This window comes from Alligator mississippiensis, chromosome 2 (genome assembly GCF_030867095.1).
Source record: "Alligator mississippiensis isolate rAllMis1 chromosome 2, rAllMis1, whole genome shotgun sequence".
Classification (NCBI taxonomy): domain Eukaryota; kingdom Metazoa; phylum Chordata; order Crocodylia; family Alligatoridae; genus Alligator; species Alligator mississippiensis.
The window spans coordinates 98,343,722-98,364,331 of NC_081825.1; the positions used below are offsets into that span (position 1 = coordinate 98,343,722).

A 20,610-nucleotide genomic window follows, 5' to 3' on the forward strand; every position below is an offset into this window, starting at 1 on the left:
TGTTGTGTCTCAGAATAGCCTGTCTTAGGAAAGCATGAGCGTGGTGCTGGGGTATGTGCTCAAGGCTGTTCTAAGCCATCTGTGCTGCCTAATTTGCAGGCTTGGTTGCATGCTTTAGTAAGTAGTGTGAGCAGTTTGCGCTTTGTTTCTCGGCAGCAGTCCCAGACTTGGCAGGAAAGCTTGTATAGATATGACCTAATTTTCTGAGTAGGAGCAAGGGGCAGGGCTTACTTCCTTGGAGTTGGTCCTGGGCAAGGCAGGGAGGCAGTACAGACGTATTGTAAGTGACTTAAAGAAGGTGATGAGAATGACCCAGGGTGTTGAAACTGGGAAAGACCAGGTTTCTTTACCTTAGCTAGGAGACAAAGAAGAAGGAACACACATTTATTAAATAATGGAATGTTATAGAGGAAGGTAGAATGGGAATTCCTGTGCTACCTATCCCATATCATCATGAAATTTAAGTGTGAGAAATTGAAAATTATTAAAAGGAAATGCTTTTAACACAACTAGTAATTAAAACTGTGAAGTTCATTACTGCCTGAAATCATTCAGGCCAAGAAATTAACAAGCTTCAGAAAAAGGTTTGGATAGTTCCATAGAGAACAAAAATGGCTAGAGATGTCATAGTTTACTACAACAAAGAATTATTAAAAAAAATTAAGTCTTGTGCTTTGGGACTTAAGTGCTCTGTAGTTACTTAACATCAAGAAGAGACCTGCTTAGGGAACACCTGCTTACTGTGGTACTCTTACACCTTTCTCTGGAACATCTGGTACTGCTGGAGATAGGATTGTGAATTAAGCAGATTATGGGCAGGTCTTCTGTACTAGAGAAAGCTATTCTGAATTTGGCGTACTCAATTTGGTGAACAGTACTAAAATAACACGTTCTTCTAAACTTTTCTGATCTTTCTACCAGGCAAAATGTGCCAAGACTGGAGAGGGGTGATATCACAGAAACCTTTAGATGTGCAAGAGAAGTTAAAGATGCCACAAATACATCAAATGGTATGTAAATCTATTTCCAATTGATAAATAACAAATTACTACTACATTCGACATTCTACGAGAGAGAGGAAAATGTTAATATTGAATTCTATTTTTGAACAGTGAGTTCCTATAGTACATACAATACTGTCTTCTAAAGAGCACTTCTCTTTTAAGGCACTTCATTTAGAAGGCTATATTACCCATCTCTAACTATATCAATACCTTTCATAAACTTCTTTGTGCCTGAAAGTGGCAGGGGGGAGGAGACTTAGATTTTACCTAAAGCAGTTTAGCATGTTAAAGGTCTTCTGTACACTACATTTTTAAACTGCAACAGTTATATGTTACTTATCACCTGGTAGTACCACTTACTTACATTGCTTATCTAGAGAAGCCAAACTTTGGGAGAAGGTGGGGGAAGTATGCAGGTCTATTTCTAGCTATATTTTTTCATATCTTAAATTACTCCAATCAGTTTGTTTAGCCAAAGTTTTTCTTATATCATACTTTCCACAATAGGATTGTTCCCTCTAGGTTAAAAAACAGTTATTGTTTCATCCAGTCCTGTGAAATACAATCTTTCAATGTGACAATAACATTTCAAATTTTGTAGATAATAAAAAGACATTTAGACATTAAACAGTAAAAACTATGTTGCACTCTGAAGGTTGATGTTTCCTCCATTTTCTACAGACTGAAGGAACATCTGGTATTTTTATTATTTCTAAGCTAAAATGGTTTTGAGTTACAGTATATTACAGGTTATTTGAAGTACTGTTTAAAGTGGTGAGAATCGCTGGAAGTAACTTCAACAATTGCAATTTTTCCTTCAACTTTAGATCTGAATATGACCTTCCCCATAATAAAATCTTTGTTTTTACTTAAATGTATCAGCTTGTCTGACAATTTGCATGAAGACTGAAAGTCTTGCAGAAAGAAAAAGGAAAGCATTTTTTTCTTTAAATGTTTCTTTTGTTCTTGAAAGTAAACCACTTTTCATAAAGAAGAAAATGAAAGAAGGGGAGAACTTGATAACTTAAATTGATTTGGACAGGAGTCTTGATAGTCACAGTTGAAATCCTAACAACTCTGCAATTAAGGAATGTTATCACTAAAAGCCTTTTTTAGTGTGTTTCATTTATGAGCCACCATTAGGTAGATACAGTCAAACAATTGTGTGTAACCCTTTGAAAACATTTTCAATCCAGTCTTTGTATGAAGAACCACTTTCTCTACTGGCTTTTTTCAGTTAAAATTGTACCTTGTTTTAAGAGTCAGTTAATTCTCAGATACATGGGAAAATAAGATATAAGACTGGAATGTACCAACTCAGAAAGCAGGTCAAGACTTTGCTATCCCAGGCAACCATATCTTTAAATGAAGTCATAAACTCACAAAACACTATCCTAGGTATTTTGCTCTCATTACTTAGTCCTGAAGCTCAGTCCTCCAATGGACAGATATCTTTTTCAAGTTTTCAGTATACATTTATTCATGACTTGTTTATACCCATATGTGCTTGTGCCAAAACTACCATTCAGCTTCTCCCTCCCTGGTACTTACCTGATGCAATCAATTCTTCTTTGTCTTGCTAGGCAGCAAGCCAAAACAAGCAAAACTCTATACAGTCTCTCTGTGTCATTGCTGAGAAGCATGCCCAACTTGCTGTCCCATTCCCTGCCTTCCAAATCCTAGAAATAAGATAGGCTTAAAGTGGCCCTGAGTATGAAACAGGATGAATGCCTGAAACAGAATCTGAAAGTGGTGCTCAGGTAGGTTCTGAAGTGGATCTATTGTCTCATTTCAAGGATTAGGCACCTACTGAGCAAAAGCAAGTGGGCAGAATGTGCTTTCTGATGGCAGTCCTGCCTAAAGCACTGAGGTAGTGCAGACAAACCCTTCATCCCTTCTCACAAATTTAGTGGACCTTTTCTGCACATTTCAGCCTGCTTACATCTTTTTTTTGAACAAAGGTAGTCAGATTGTACAAAGGATTCTAGAAGAGGTCTTAACAGTGGCTTTTAGAAAGGTGCTAATATTGTCTGTTTCTACTGGGAAAATCTTACCTTATATACTTTCCAGAGAAACAATTGCCTTTTTATGGCTGCATTATTTGGTGGTGCATCATAGTCATCCTGTGATTGACTAATGTACCGAGACCTCCTTCTCACTATCATTTCCAACCACTGAGTTCCAGCTAATAGTAGATTTCTTGGTTTTAATTTTTCAGTGCATGACCTTGTACTTTGTACAATTAAATTTCATCCCATTTCCATTACTCTAGTCCTCAGTGTCATCCAATTATTTCTGTAAAATATTTTGATACTCCTCTATTTTAATGATACTTCTCAACTGTCAGTCATCACTGACTTTCATTGGCATATTCTTACTTGTTATGCTCAGGTCCTTAATGAAAATATTTATTAAGATTGTTCACAAGACTGATTCCTGGGGCACACTGCTAGCAACTTCTCTCTATCCTTGTCAACACAACTCATTGTAGGCTCTTCTTTACCACATTAGAATTAGTGAAAAACTACAACTAGAGAATGGACTTCATTTGAAGCTAGGTCATTTTCATAGATGTAATAGATTTCATAGACATTAGGGGCTGGAAGGGACCTCATGAGATCATCGAGTCCAGCCCCTGCCCCTCCCCCCCGCCATAGGTAGGAAGTCAGCTGGGATAAAGTGATCCCAGCAAGAAAAATATCCAGACATTTTTTGAAAGAGTCTACAATATGTGCTTCCACCACCTCTGGGGGGCGTCTGTTCCAGACCCTGGACACACGCACTGTAAAGAACTTTTTCCTTATGTCTAGTTTAAATTGGCCTTCCTGGAGTTTGTGGCTGTTAGACCTTGTTATCCCTTGGGGAGCTCTGGTGAACAGCTGTTCCCCCAGGTCCTGATGTACCCCTCTTATGTAATTGTAGGCTGCCACCAAGTCACCCCTGAGCATTCTTTTTTCCAAACTGAAGAGTCCTAAATCCCTCAGCCTCTACTTGTATGGCCTGGCCTCCAGGCATGGGATCATATGAGTGGCTCTCCTTTGGACTCTCAAGCTTTTCCACATCCATTCTGAAGTGGGGGCCTAAAACTGGATGCAGTCCTCCAGCCGTGGCCTCACCAAGGCTGAGTAAAGCGGGAGGATGACGTCCCTGGTTTTGCTTGAGATGCATTGGTACATGCACACCAGAATTTGGTTCGCTTTGCCTTCCACAGCATCGCATTGGTGACTCCTATTCATCTTGTGGTTAATCAGGATCCTCAAGTCTCTTTCGGTCGTGGTGATAGCAAGTGTAGCACTGTCAAGCTTGTAAGTGTGTTGAGGGTTCTTCCTACTAAGATGGAACACCTTACACTTCTCAACATTGAAGGCCATCTAGTTTTGGTCAGCCCACCTTAGGAGCGTGTCTAAGTCGGCCTGTACCCCAGCCTGTCCTGCGATCTGACTGCCCTCCCTCATAATTTGGTGTAATCTGTGAGCTTTGCCAGTTCGCATCTGACTTCCAACTCCAGATCATTAATGAAGATGTTAAAGAGCATCTGTGCAAGTACTGAGCCCTTTTGATATGGGATTATTACAAAGTTATATTTTCACAATATTTAAGATAAACCATGGAGCATATACACATGGATATGACAAAGTGTTTTTGAATATCAATGTGTGTGTGTGTGTGTGTGTGTGTATTCTAATGAAGCCATTTTGGGTTGCCTTGCTCATGTTAATATTCTCAAATGTTGTGTTTTCCAAGTGACCTCTTAAAAGTTTTCTAATTGCTAATAAGTGTCCAGTGTTATTTATCATGTTCAAAACTGTGTTAATAAATGTGGTTGACTAATGCTTTCTTGGAAAAAGTCCATAGAAAATGACATGAAATTTGAAACTTAATTTACAGCATGGAGTAGCTGCATTTACACATGATGCTTGTGCTGGTTGGGAATTTTTTGACTAAACATTTTTGTTGGAAAATATTGATTACTTGCAACTGGTTGGTTTTTTTTTTAAAGGTATTGGTTTCACTGCAATATTTGCCAGAAAGATTTTTTTTTTTTTTTTTTTTTTTTAGGTTTAGGATGACATCAAGGAAAAGAGAGAATGTGAACCACTGTCTAAGTAGTACAGTGATTAGAAAATTAGTTCTTGCTGTGGAAAGCCCAGTTTCTTTCTCTGCTCTGAGTCATACATGGCTTGTACTTGTGTGATAGAATTGCTACTATTTTCAGAAAAAAAATCTAACAGCTCCATTTCCTTCCCCATAAGAATAAAATAAAATTTGAGAGCTTCAGTATTTGTCATGAAATGGAATTTTTGCTTTTCAGACAGACCTTGTTGATATCAAATGGTCTGCCTGAGTAGAGCAGGGCTACCTGAGCAAAGTTCAGTTTACAAGCTGTCTTAGGTGGGAAAAAACTTTTAAAATTGTTTGCAGTTATTTTTGTGGGAAACAATTGCTAACTGTGATTTTTTTTTTTTTTTTTTTTTTTTTTAATGCTGGTTCAGTTCTCTGTGTAGAATTTAAATGTCCAGGTTCCAAATAAATTAGTCTTTAAGCAAAGTGTGCTTAGTTTTTGGCACCATCACTTGCATGAAAGCCAGGTACAGTACCTAATCTATTTAAAAGGAAAATAGGTTTGCATGAAAGTGTTGAGGGTAGGGGGTGTAACAATTGAAAAACAAGCCTTTGTTAACGAACATGTCCGCATAAAAAGAAAACCAACTTATTGGATATTTTCAGGTCCCAATGTTTTTATTTAATGAGAGAAATGCACCAGAGATAAATATAGAATATGTGTTTTGATAAAACAATGAACATATACAGAAAATGCCTGTGCCCTTGCTAACAGTGAGACACACCCCATTGCTGTTTGTTTCAAGAGGCTTTAGTGTATTCTATGGAACAGTCACACAAACAAAAAGGTTAAATGAGTTCATTAAACTTTAAAATACACTTGATAAATTATTTCACTACAGGGGATGTGAGAAAGCTGGAGCATAGATTGTAAAGCTGGGAGGGACCTTGGCAGATCATCAGGTCCGTCCCCCTGCACGGAGCAGGAAAGATAATGGGATCAGGTAACCGCAGGAAGGTGATTGTCTAGTCTCCTCTTGATGATTTCCAGGGTAGGTGATTGCATCACCTCTGGAGGCAGCTTATTTCACAGTCTGGACACCCTGACTGTGAAGAAGTTTTTCCTAATGATGACTCTGAATCGATCTCCCAGGAGTTTGTGGCCATTACTCCTGGTTTTTCCCTTGGGTGCCCTGCTGAACAGTTGCTCACTGAGCCCTTGATGTACTTCCCTAGTGTAGTGGTAAGCTGCTACCAGGTCCCCCTCTCAGCCTTCTTTTCCTCAGGCTGAAGAGTCCCAGATCCCTCCGCCTTTCCTCATATAGCTTGACTTTTAAGACTCTGATCATATGGGTGGCTCTTCTTTGGACTGTCTCATGCTTGTCCATGTCCTTGTTAAAGTGTGGTGCCCAGAACTGGACACAGTACTCCAGCTGTGGTCTCACCAGTGCTGAGTAGAGTGGAAGAATCACCTCCTTGGTTTTGCTGGAGATGCATCGATTGATGCATGCCGGAGTATTATTTGCCCTACTGGCTACAGCATTGCACTGCCAGCTCATATTCATACTGTGGTATATTGTTATCCCCAGGTCCCTTTCATTCATGGTGCTAGTCAGTTTGGTGCTGCCAAGCCTGTAGGTGTGTTGGGGGTTGCTTGTCCTGAGGTGGAGCACTTGACATTTCTTGACGTTGAACTTCATCAGATTCTGATCTGCCCAATTTGCTAGCCTGTCTAGGTCCATCTGTATCTGTAGCCTATCTTCAAGTGTGACCACATTTCCCCATAACTTGGTGTTGTCCCTGAACTTGGTCAGTGAGCTCTTCACCCCCACATCCAAATTGTTAATAAAGATGTTGAAAAGTACTGGCTGAGCACCAATACCTGCGGGACACCGCTTCCCACTTCTCACCAGGATGACACAGATTCGTTCGCTACGACTTTCTGGGTTCTATCCCGCAGCCAGTTTTTCACCCACCTGACTGTCTTGGGGTTAATTCCAATTTTCTCACAGGATATTGTGGGATACTAGATTTACTTTTGGAAATCAAGGTATACAATGTCAACCTGCTTTCTTGTGTTCAGGTGGCGAGTTACCCGGTCATAGAAGGAGATGAGTTTGGTAAGGCAAGACCTGCCTGCGACAAAGCCATTCTGGCTATCATTTAGAATCTTGCCTTCTGCTACCTTATCGCAGGTAGACTACTTGATGAACTTTTCTAGGATTTTCGCTGGGATGGAAGGTAGGCTGACTGGCCTATAGTTACCTGGGTCCTCCCTCCTGTCCTTGTGGATGGGCACAACACTGGCCCTCTTCCAGTCCTTAGGGACTTCTCCAAAGTGCCATGAGTTGTGGAACAATTTCACCAGGGGTTCCACAATGACTTCAGTCAGCTCCTTCAGCACTCTCAGATGGAGATCATCTGGTCCTGCTGACTTGTATACATCCAATTTTTTTAATTGGTCATATACCAATTCTATGGCAATAGTAAGAAGGTGATTATTCCTACTGTGCTCATCCTGTACTTTGCCTGGCATGGTTTTCCACTTAGTCCGGTGAAAGACTGAGGTGAAGTAGTCATTCAGGAGTTCAGCTTTCTCCTGGGTGCTGGTAACTAGCTCTCCTGAGTTGTTGAGCAATGGCCCCACACTCCCATTTGTTTTCCTCCTGTTCCCTATATACTTAAGAAGGACTTCTTGTTGTCCTTGATTCCCATTGCTAATCTAAGTTTGGTTGCTGCTTTTGCCTATCTTATCTGTTCCCTGCAAATGTGGGCCGTCATGGAATAGTCCTCCTTGGGGCTTGCCAAATATATAACAGATTATAGCATAAATAACAGATTATAGGCAAATTATAGCATGGCTATATGCTATTATTTTGGATTATCTATTTGTCTTTAAATAGGATATAATTTTGTTGGTTAAAGAGTTTTGTTGATTTCCTACATTTCAGATTTAAATGGGATTATTTCCATGAGTTATGAAAGGAAAAGATAGCTTTTTAAATCTAATGCTGCACTTGTAGTTATGTACAAATAGTGACTTATCCATGCCAGCACTATGGTTCAAGGCTGGTGAGCAGTAGAACTGTCTCAGATAAGGTAGCCCATGGTTTTGAGTGTGCCATTTTAAAAAGTGTGATATTCTCATATGAATAAAATTTAAGACATTCTTTCCAACTCTATCCTTTCTCAGTCATCATCAAGTGGTTCAATTCTATCTCTAGTTGACCAGTGATGCCAGTCTTATATTTTCATAAATTTTCAAACAAGCACCTTGTGCTTTGTCTCCTATCCCTCACGTTTGCAGGGTACTCCCCCTAAATATCTCCAAAGCTACCTCATTCTCTTCCTTCAAACCCCTTCCTAATTCTTCTTTGCCATGACGGCTAGATAAAACTTCCAGTCATCTGGTTGCTGGTGTGCTGTGATGGTTGTCTACGATGCTGGCCAACATAGTTATTATTTTCTGGTACTCCCTCATTTGTCTATATCCATTCCTGTCTCTCATTTTTCATGCAGTTTATAAGCTCCCTGAGAGAAGGACTGCCTTCTTCTGTTGTGTTAATACTGAAATTGGTACAATGTGGATATGGTCCAAGACTAGACCTCCTAGTTGCTACGTAATGCAGAAATTAAATAATAAGAATCCGAGGGAAAAATTGTATGACCACACTGCTAGTAGTATGGTAATTAAGTTGAACTTCTGTATTTATTCTACTCCATTCACCACTTTAGGTCTTTCATGCTATTCTCATTCAAATTTCGTAGAGTCTGAAAAGTTGTCTCATTTCAGTCTCAAAGTGTATTTTTAAAGGATTCAGTGCAAAACTAGTTAAAACTTTCTGTGCTATGAGAGAAAAAAATTCCTTCCCCTCTCCTCCCCTCAAGTACTCAGTCCATGCAGATATTTTGATCATTTGATAGAGGTATTTTGACAGAGGTGTAACTTAAAATTTTGGTGCTCTGGGTGGCTCAGAGGTGGGGGTGGGGAAAGGAAGGCTATGCAGAGGCTATTTTGGTGAAAGCTGTGGTAAAGGTTGCTGCTTTCTTAGCACAAGATTTCTGAACCTGAGCTGAGGTGGTGGGGGCTAAAAGCTAAAACTGTTCTCTTATCTACTTACAATAAAAAGGTTAAAATTCCTCTGCTGCTAAGGAATCTTAAACTCCTTCCAAGTAATCCTTGACTGGAATAGCTATAGCAGAATAAGCTAATTTTGAAACAGAATAGACACCCTATACTAAAGGTAGGGAAAGCATGAAAACGTTACTGTGAAGTTAAGGAGCAAGGGGCTATATCATATGTCAACTACCCTGTGGCTAACTGCCTCAGTGGATGCTCCAACCTGGTGGTAAGCAAATCCAACCTTTGGTAGTTTAGCTCTCTTTTTTTATTGAGGACATGCCTATGGTAACTTCTTCAGCATGCCCTGAAATAAAAGTGACTTTCCAGAATAATTATTCTGCTCACAAAGCACCGCCAGCTTTTAGACAAAGTTGAGACTTCTAACACTCGATAAGCTTTCCTTTGAATTCCTGCTGTGCAGATGGCACAGTGGGTTGGGGAGCAGCAGGACTGGGAAACAGTAGAAGAGTTGGCAGGTTGGTGAAGAAGATAACAGGTGGCTTGTGAAGTGGAAGGAAGGTCTTTACTGCAGGCCACTACTGTTTCAGGCAGAAGGCTTTGAATTCAGTGGGGGAGCAGCCTTAGAAACAGCTAGTAAAACCTGCTGGGCCACATAGTAGGGTCTTAAAAGTTAAATTAGAAAGTAAATGAAAAGAACTGTGATCTCTGTGAGCTGTAGAATAGTCCTAAGTTTGACAGAAGTCAGGACTTATGGGAATCTTGTAGAGCGGAAATGGCTTGCTGAAGAATAACAGAAAATTGGGATGAGGGAATGACATTCTTGGAGGGCTATGGGAGGAAACTATAAGGTATTTAGGTGAGATGATTTCTTCTTTCAGCAGCCTAACACTGTATATATCACTGTAACAACCAATTAAATTTGTCTTGCAAGTGGGAGGAAGGAGAATGAACTCAACTGGCAAGTGGATCATCATAGTGTAAAGTGGGAACAGCTCATTCTGAATCAAATACATGCTTCACTGCTCTGTTTTATGTGGAAAGCATTGAGAAGATAAAGCTGGCTTTTGAATCTTTTACTATGGCAGTGTAGCAAAGAGCACCATTAGTGCAAACTTTTAACAACAAAACCTTGCTATGGGCTCCTCATCTGCCACTTTACATTCTAAGGACTAACTGTGACTATACAAATTGAGAGAAGTAGCATACTTCAGGAAACTCAGTTACTTTAACTAAAAGATCAGTTCATTTTCAACTGAGATATTTGAGATAGCATCGCATACTGAGCCTTGAAATAATTGAGATATTATCAAATACTAAGCCTCCAGGATATTATTTTAGTAGCACTCTGCTGGACAAAAATTCCCTACTTTATTCGATAGCTCAATTCTGAAATTAATAACAGCATGGCTGTTATTTATGTCTAGAAAAGTATTTTTCAAAAAAGGCTGTTCTGTAAATGTGATAGGTCACCCTGAAAGGATACAAAGAGGAGTCCTGAGTGTATATAAGAACATTCATTCTTTGGTTCAGATGAAGTAGAAATCCCTTTCACATACATAGTAATATACCAATCTTTACTTGCAATTAAAAATGAGGCCTAGGTATATGCTCTTATATATATCAAGACCAGCATCACCAGGAACAATTGTCATGGCAGCTGGTAGATCCCAATTTAATCTTCAAGAATATTTGCCCAACTGAAAATTTAAGTTATTTTGAACTAGAAGTCTAAGCAAGTATAATTCTACATCAGTGGTCCTCAGGCTTCTTAGACTCAAGGAATCCCTGCATAACTTTTCTGACCATAGTGGCACCTGATTTCAAAAACTACTTTAACTCATTTTTCTACTGTAGAAAAGTAATGAAATAATAGACTAATCCTTCAAAGAACTCAGAAGAACCACAGCCGATCAGAATGTTCTTCAGATAATGGATTCCTATTTGAAATCTTCTGCAAATCACGTGTAGGTGTTAGTACACCATAGCACCCTAGTTGAGAATCTTTGCTCTGCAGGGTACAAAAAGTCACTTGTCCTTGGGTAAGAACACTTAGGCCACTGAGAGATGTTCATTTAGAGGTGTGATGCAATCTGATCTCCAATAGTTGTGCCTCCTGCCATGACATGTGGCAGGACACACAATTTCAGGATTAGGGACCAGATCCCAATTGTGCCATACTTGCCAATGGAGGGGGAGCCCGGGATCATGATCTTTAGCTCCCCCTGCAGCAGTAAGTTGAATACCAAGTGCCTGACAATCAACTGATTGTTAACCCAGCATGGGCCACACCAGCCTGGTGTGGTCCTGGATCCAGCTGGCCAGAGCTGCCTGGTGCCAGGCTTAAAGTCCCTGGTGTGGGAAACCTCTGCTACCTTACATTGGTCTGCACTGCCAGAGCAGCTCATCATAGATTTTAAACTACTTGGTGGGGGGAAGGCTCTGGGAAGCACCCTCAACCCTCCTAGGAGCTTCTGCTTCCCAGCCCTGGGGAGCCTAGCCAGTGCTACCTGATGCTGGGTTTTAGGGCTTCCCCCAGCCAGCCTCTGATCAGGCCAACAGTCAGCTGGTTGTTAGTCACCAGCCACATGTTAAATTTAAGGCACTACACAAATGATCCATAAAAATGTTTTATGTTATATGTGGACCATTTTTATGGCTTGTTCCCCATTTTATGGCTCCTTAAATCAGGTGCACATATAGTGCCCTTTCTATTTATGCTGTGACTAACATGTTAATTGTGGCATACATATAAGGTGTGGGGGGAGCCTTAGTTTCTGTGAGAGGTCCTGCATGCCATGGTTATTTTAAATGTTTACCTAGTCCTAGTACTCTTAATTATAAATGAAAACATTCATTTTTAGAATGGGACTCTGGAAGTCAGATGCAAATAAGAAAACTATACTGCCTTCAGGGCCTGCTCTTTGTTAATGTTCAGCTGAGCAGCTGCTAGTGCGCACAAGGTCTTTTCAGTCCTCCAGTCATATCCGAACTGCACACATCAGTGCTTACTTCCTCATATTAAATCATAGCTAATAGTGACCTTGTTAGACATTGATTTGGCATTAAAAAACATGAATGCAAGGATAGGAGCCATGTCAGCAAATGTCCTTATGTTCCTGATATAAGATTTCCGAAAAGATGAATGGGACTGAAAAGAAATGGCAAACATCTGCTCTGTTTCTGGGGAAAAAAGGGCTACTTTCAGCACTGTCTTCCAGTGCCTGTCACAATAGCAATTGCCTGACTCAAATCTCCAGAAACAGGCAGCACCAAGAGCAGAGTAAAAATGGAACAGAACAGATATAGGATGGTGGGAAATTATAACTGCCAATCAAAGCTGGAGAAGAATACTAACTTGAAGACACAGAGCTTCTCCCCAAAAAGTGTATGTTTGAAACAAAGCACCAAATAAAGCTCTTGTCCTGCAGACACATACACAAAAGTAATATAGTCGAATACCATTTGACTGAACTGTTTTGTAATGTTACCTAGGTGGATATGTGTATACACTTCGGTCCTTAATCTATAATAACAATCACCTAACAGGTAACAAAGTCACCAGAAACAATGTATTTTTCCAAGCTTTGGCATCATGAATAAGCTACTAAAGTAATGCCCTGACTCAGAACCCATAAGCCATAAAAATCTGCATTTTTGGTTATGAGTGACAACAAGAATCCTTCTCATGTGCTATGTGGTTTGGTTTGCTAAGTATCATACTACAAAAAATTATTTGGTTACACTTAATGCTCATGCAGCTGTTAAATTAGCATGCATGACTGCATATGCACTACTTGTGATATTTAAAATAAAATAGCATATTCCACTGATTAATCACAGAAAATACTTAAAACACTTATGTCCTCCTGTCCCATCTCCCCACCATAATTTATTACCTGGAATAATTTTAGAATTTTGATCAAATGAATTTTCCTTCTGCCCAATCCCACTGAGAGGGCAAAAAGGGAAAAGGCTTTTCTGAATCTGTACATCAGTGAACAAGGTAGATTGTTGCTAGACTCATTAACTTCACTTACATTAGGTTTATCTCATATTTTAATAGCACATCTTCTTTCAGTAGACACCATTTACAAAAGTATTATGTAAATTTAAAACAGTGTTTGAATATTTAGCATCTCTGGAAATATTTGACATTTATGAACTGTCATGGATCTTTTTCTATGGCATTTATGATAGGGCTGTACCAATTCGATTTGGAGGAGATTCGACCCAATTCAGTAACTGAATCTCTGAATCTGAATCGAATCAGGAGACCTATTAAAAGGTTCAATTCAGAAGCCTCTGAATCAATTTGGAAAGATTCAGAGATTCAGAAGGCAGATATGCAGGAAACAGAAATGGGGGCAGGGAGTGCTAGTGGGAGCAAGGAGGTGGGAGAAGTGTCTGCACCTGCACTGCCTTCACTAACACCCGCAATAACCACCAGCACCAGCATGACAGTCTCCACCCCAATTTCAGTTCACAGTGTGAGCCTTCTAGTTCCAGAAGAGGAGCTGGATCTGGAAGCAGCGGAGCTGAGTGCTATAGCAACGGAAATTATGGGGCAGGAGGGGTAATCTGAGTTTGTGCTCCAAACCCCTCAAAGTTCCCCTAGAGGCAGGTCTCTTCTGGAAGGCACTTCAGAGGAGGTTGTGGGAGCAGGTGGATCAGCTCCTCCTGTAGTTGTACCCCTGTCTGGTGAGGAGGGGGAGAGGGCAGAGGCACAACAATCCCAACCTGCAATCCAGAAGCAGGGTGGGTAGTGTAGTTTGGGATCATTTTGAGGTGGCAGATGATCCCAGGTATGCTACCTGCCAGCACTGCTGAAAGCAGATCAGCCAGGACAAGGACGAGAAACATTTCACCACCACAGTGACGCTGTTGCATCTCAGGAGGCAGTACCTCCTTGCCCTTGTTCTTCCTCAGCCTGGCACCAGTGGGAGCATGCCCAAAAAATAAGTCTCCCTCTCACTCCAAATCCCTTCTCCCCAAGAAGCAGATGCAGGCCACCCTGGATCAGTGGGGGAAGGCAGAGATGGATGGGGGCACATTCCCAAGGCGAGGGAGCATTGGGGAGATGCTTGCTCTGGATTCCCCAGAGCATTGGGGAGATGCTCTTGATTTCCCAGAGCACTGGGGAGATGCTTGCTCTGGATGGCCAGCCCTTCTCCTTTGTTGAGTGGCCAGGGTTCAGCGGGTCATGACGCTCGTGGCCCCATCCTACTAAGTATGCACATGCACCACTTTCAGGTGCCCTCCCTGTATGAGGCATGCAGGAACTACTTGAGGGAGGAGCTGTGCAAGGCAGGGCTATAGGTAGTTTTGCACTTCACCTCAGATATCTGGAGCAGCTGGGGTGGAGATCATACCTACCTCTCCCTCACAGGACACTGGTGCAATCAGTCAGGGCATTGGTGGGCTCTCCTTCAAGTGAAAGTGATGGATGAGTTCCACACAGCAAGGGAGATCATGGTGGTCATGAACTGCATGGTGCAGGGGTGGCTTGTTGGGCAGGGCAAGCTCTCCCGTGGGTTCATAGTCATCGACAATGAAGCCAATATAGTCAAGGTGGTGCATGATGCCAACTTTGTTGGCATCCTTTGTGTGGCACAAAAGTTCTACCTCATTCAGGGACGCCTTGGAGAGGGACAGGGCTGTCAGTGATGGTGCCGTTACTACCACTATCAGCCAGCTCATTTAAAAATTCAGGAAGGTGACAGGCTACCTCTATTGGAGCATCAAGGGGGGCAAGATGCTGTGGGACAAACAGACAGAGCTGAGCATCCCACAGCACAAAATCATGCAGGATGTGGAGACTTGGTGGAACTCCACATACCTGAGGCTTGAGAGGCTGGTGGAGCAACAGAAGGCCATCCATGAGATGGCCTTGTTCAGAGAGATTGGGATCAGTGGCCCCCTTAACAAAACAGTGTGGGATACCATATCCCAGATCTTGGTGGTCCTCAAGCCATTCCTTGAGGCCACCCCTCTTTAGCCAGGTGATCCCATAGTAACGGAGCTTGAGAATCAAATGGAGAAGTCCTAGGGGAGTAATGTTCCTGGCTAGGGCAAGCCACTTTCCCTAAAGGTACAGGCAGTGGTGAAGCGGCTGAAGGAGGGCATTGAGAAATGACTAGATTCATTGAGGTCCAGTACGGTCCACATGCTGGTGGGCATCTGTGATCTGAGGTTGAAGGGGAGCATCTGCAGCAGCAAAACCCTTGATCACTGAATGGAGGTGCTGGTGAACTGAGTCAGGGGAGCAGAAGAGCAGAGGCAGGGGGATGTGGAAGAGGGGGATCCACTTTCCCGTGCCAGCACTCCAAGAACCAGCCAATCTCCTTCACCACAGCTGCTACCAATGTGGGCCAAGGGCATGGATTCAATGTTGGGGTCCAGAGGCACCATACCCAACCATTCAGCAGGTAGCACAGATGCCTTGGTGGCTACCTATCTTGCTGAGGATGTGGAGCCACTGCACTGTGACCCCATGGTCTATTGGGCAACCCACAGCCAGGTGTGGCAGGATCTGGCAATGGTTGCCCAGGAACACCTATCCAATGACCAGTGTTCCAAGTGAGTGGATGTTCAGCATTGCTGGTGATGTAGTGATACCCTACTGCACCTCCTTGGATCCTGGTTTCCTGGAGCAGCTGGTGTTCCTGAAGGTGACCCTCATGCTGCTGGGGTTCCCCAAGCTCCACATGCAGTTGGAGTGCGTGCCACCCTCCTCACTCTGCATATATTTCCTTTTTTTAGTTGCTTTCAGAACCATTTAATTCTCCAGTCTCAGAGCTGGAGGCAGCAGTTTAGTTTATCACCAGCCAGCAGGGGAAGAACATGTTCCTGCTGGGCTATGGGGAAGGAGGAGGCCCCAGGTCCTGACCATGACCTAAAACTTGACCCTGCTAGGGTAGGGAGGCCTGGTAAGAGTGCCAGTGGTGCCTGTGCCCCAGGAAATGCCAGGACTGCTAACCTCCCAGGTGAAGGGCAGGTAGGGGGCACCTGATAACCTCTGGCCACCACATACATGCACAGTCCTGGCTGGGGAAAGCCCAGACCTGTAAGATCTTTGAGAGGCCTGAGGCTTACTGGTTGCAGTGGAGTTGTGAGGGTGAAAACAGGCTGACAGCTCAGATCTGAACTGAGGTACTTTCAACCGGTCCACGCTGGGGTCAGGACCCAAAAGGGGAGGTCAAAGGGCCAGGGGCCCACCACGAGGAATACCCAGAGCAAGAGGCTCAGGATACCTACTGGCCTGAGGGTGTGGCCAGGGCCTAAGGGGGAGCCAAAGGTCCCAGAGAGGGGACCAGAGCTGGAAGGGGTAAAGGATGCAATCTGCGAGGCATGGGCCACAGGGTAGGGAAGGTATGGAGCTGGGGAATGGATGTCACACCTAGACATCAGGGGTCTAAATGGGTAGTCTCCTGCTTGGGTAATATCTGAATCAGTTTTCCATCAAGGCATGGCAGATGAAAGAGGGGCAGGTTGTTGGCCCAGAAACAGGTGGTTGGGCCAAGATCTAACTGGCACTGGGAAGGCCCCCTGTTATAGGCTACTATCCTTGCTGCATTTGTCTCGCTCTGTATTAACACACACAAGGCAGACAAAGTTCATTGGGTCAATGTGATATCTTTTATTAAACTAACTGAATAGTTGGAGAAATATATCTTAGCAAGCTTTTGGGTTTAAAAACCCTCCATCAGGCTGAGGAAGCATCTGCAGTTTGTGTGTGCGCTCTTCTTGGATGTAATGAATAGTAAAGAAGCCAGAGGCTGGTCTGCAGGCAAGAAAGCCAGTCAGTTAAAATGTAAGTTGAAGTGTCAGGGGATGAGAGACAGGCTGGGGCGGGGACAGAAGGGGGAAGTAGCAGTTACAAGTGGAGTGGTACCTAGGGAGTCAGGCTGGTTATAGTGTATCACAAATTCATAGTCTATATTGAGTCCATGATTTTTTATATCCAGTAGATTTATGAAGTGAAGTTCATAGTCTTGTCTACAAAAGGTGTTTTGTAAATTCCTTTTGAGAATCAGGACTGAGAGATTGGAGAGAGTGATTTTCATGTGAGAAATGTGCCCCCATTGGTATTTGAGTGTTCTTTTCTTTAGTAGATGTCTGGTGTGCATTAATTTTGGTGCACAGTTCTTGTTTGGTGCCTCCTATGTATTTTCCATCAGGGCATTTGGTGCAGCAGATGAGAGAGAGAATGTTTCTGGAGGTGCAGCTGTAAGATCCAGGAACGGTGATGGTTCTGTTGTGGGGTGTAGTAATTGTGGGTGTACTGGAGATACATTGGCAGGTTTTGCATTTCTTGTCATGGCATGGCATCCATTTGGTGTGTTTTGGGCTGTAAAAAGTTTGCTTCTGGTGATGAGTTTAGCGAGGTTTGGTGCTTGTTTGAATTTACTAAACACCTTTTGTAAACAAGCCTATAAATGTCACTTCATAAATCTACTGGATATAAAAACTCATGGACTCAATATAGACATTGGGTTTATGACACATTGCCTGACATCTGACTCCCCAGGTACCTCTCCCCTTTTACTTGCTATATCCCCCTCCACACCTCGCCCTCCCAGCCTGTCTCTCACCCCCTGATGCCTCAATTTACATTTTTACTATCAAGCTTTCTTGCCTGCAGACCAGCTTCTGGCTTGTTTACTATTTATTCCATCCAAGAAGAGCACAAACACCAACTGCAGTTGCTTCCTTAGCCTCATGAAGGGTCTTTACACCTGAAAGCTTGCTAAGATATATTCCTCCAACTATTCAGTTGGTCTAATAAAAGATATCAGATTGACCCAAAAAACCTTGTCTGCCTATGTCCTTAGACCAACATGACTACAACCTAAAATGTTTAACACACACAAGTGATATGAGTTTTGCTTTCAACAGTTTGAGGGGCACTTTCACAGAAAACCCTACACCTATCTCCTTGAAAATTGGCAGGCTTCATGCCCTAAGAAGGAGCTACCATCTCTGCTGTTTTAATCAAAATTAGCAAAAAAATGACCAAGTTATAGGTATTTTAGTGATTCCCCATTATAGTCTATGGCTGAATCTTCAAATCGGTGCTGAATTTCCAAATCCGATTTGGCTGAATCAAATTGGGACAGTGACTCAAATCACTGAACTGAATCACTGTCCTGCTGAATCCGCTGAATCTGAATCCGAATTGAATACTTGCCACTTCGCACAGGCCTAATTTATGAGATCTTTCTCTGTTTTTTCAGATTACAACAGATTTCCAGGCCAACAAACTTAAGAGAGCTTCATCTACAGCTAAGAAGCCAGAAAGGAGAGCTAGCAGGTATTTGTTTCTTATTAATCTTTTTTTAAAAAGCACAGTGAATTAAGTTGGGTTTTTTTTTCAAACCATGTTTTTCTATTAATTAATATAAGTTGAGAGATGCAAGGTGAGAGATACAAGATGAATTTGCCTTAATGAGGGATAACATTATTTACAATGAGAAGCAAACAACAGACTTTGAGTGTTATTATGCTGAAAAAACTCCAATGTTGCAGTCTAACAACTTGATTCTTTTAGGTGCGTAATATGCCATTGACTCTCATTAATATTAGAAGATGTTGAAGGTATTAAACAAATTGCTAAAACAGGCCCTGCGACCTATTGTATCCTCAACTAGGAATTAGAACTTCTCTTTGGTCAGCTTTAACAGTTGGCCTTCATACCATCATTTTGTGTTGCTATAACAAATTATAATCTGTTTACCACCACAATGGGTAGTCTGACTTAGTTATCAAAATTCATCCAGGCACTGATTTATCTTCAACTTTTATGTATACAGTGATACTTTCTTTCCAGTCAAGTATACAGTCTAAATGTACAAGTCTTTACAGGGCCCTGATTCACTAAGCATTCCATATTTGGCCAAACACTTAAGCACATGTTTAATTTTAACTTGAAGGCATTTATATATGGGTTCAAGTCCATGTGTATTCAGCACAGCATGTGCTTAAATCTCACTGAAGGTAAGCAGGAGATTAGACCAGTCTGCTTAACTAGTTTAGTGAATGCAGATAACTGCTGAACTGGGGTTCTGATGTCTGGCAGGCAATGCCTGATGATGAGTTCATTTCTGTTGCTGTTATCAGTAACTATAAAGCGGGAAACTAGAATAATTGTCTTTTTGGGAATTGTCATTTTAAAAGTTAACAGCACACACTCAAAGAAAAGGCATTCTATAAACATTCATTCTGAGTGAGATTAAGAACTTTCACTAGAATTCATTTACTTTTTTGAATTAGAGTTTTCATATGAAGTACCTAAAAGAGTTTAAAATTGTAAATTAAATGTGAACACAACTGCTTACAGAATCTCACTGAGAAAATGAGTAAACAACATACAGGTAGTAAAAATACATAATTCATTGCATTATTCCGTGGGGTTATGATAATGCTATTTTATTCTCTGTGCTGAAGTGTTTTCTTTATATTAACTGTGCCCTTTATATCAATGTTCTTTCTTGCAGTTTTTTCTAGCATTTGCTGCTCAAACTTCTATCCTCTTTCAGTACAATTTATATGAAGAGCTCTTTGGATTTTTTTTTATTTCAAATCCTATCCTATTACAGTTCATGAAGTCTCTCAACAGTATGCTGTTAATCCTTTGCAGATTAATATGATTTCAGTGATAATCCTTTCATTTGCTGAACTTTTAAGACATAAATTAAAGAAAGTGCTTGTCATATTTTCCAGTAAAGTGGCACAAAGCAGGTGATATGTCTTTAATATAAGTAGGTAGTAATCTACATGGTTTACTTAAAAAAAATAAATTTGCAGCTGAAGCATGTCACTAATCACAGTTTTTCTTTGGTATCATATTCTAAATCTAAAGACAACCAAGAAAAGTTCTCCAGTGGGTCACAGAAACAATGTTGGAACTTTCAGTGCTCTTCACATACCTTCAAATTATTTGGTATTTGGGACAACTAATAAGATGAATTGTACTTTGCCTATTTTTGCACAAAATATGGAGTGGAATCTATAGGGAACTGGTAGGATATAGCCTCATTGTGGGATTTCCCTATATAGTGCTTAGATCTAACTTGAATCCTCCAAAAAGTGAGATGCAAGTGACATCCAGGCTTTGTTTTAGAGCTCTGAATGAGGAGAAATTACATCCTGGTTTGTTTACATATCATTGGCTATGTCTATACATGCATTAATGCACCATAATAACAGGTACTAACTTAATACACTGTAATGAGTGCTACTGCATAGTAGCACCAGTGCATGTCTTTTAGGTGACACTAATTTGCAGTAGACTAATTCTGTTGTGCATTAGTGCATTAGCATGGCTTGTACCATGACACACTAATGTGCAGTAGAATAAGTCTTCTGTGCTTCTAGCACCTCTTGTAGACATGCCCACTGAGGACAGAAATATTATTTCTGCAGATGAAACTACTGAGGTTCAAGATTATCTGACAGAATGGT

At 41.5% G+C, this 20,610-nt stretch overlaps 1 protein-coding gene across 1 annotated transcript in view; it reads left to right on the forward strand.

Annotated features, from left to right (window-relative positions):
• The window catches only part of IQCM (IQ motif containing M), a 198,119-nt gene that overhangs the window by 47,178 nt on the left and 130,331 nt on the right, over positions 1 to 20,610 (forward strand). Inside the window, exons 6-7 of the mRNA XM_019478174.2 lie at positions 922 to 1,010; positions 18,384 to 18,460. Of these exons, the coding sequence (XP_019333719.1) occupies positions 922 to 1,010; positions 18,384 to 18,460 (166 nt within the window). The remainder of the gene's footprint in view (positions 1 to 921; positions 1,011 to 18,383; positions 18,461 to 20,610) is intronic.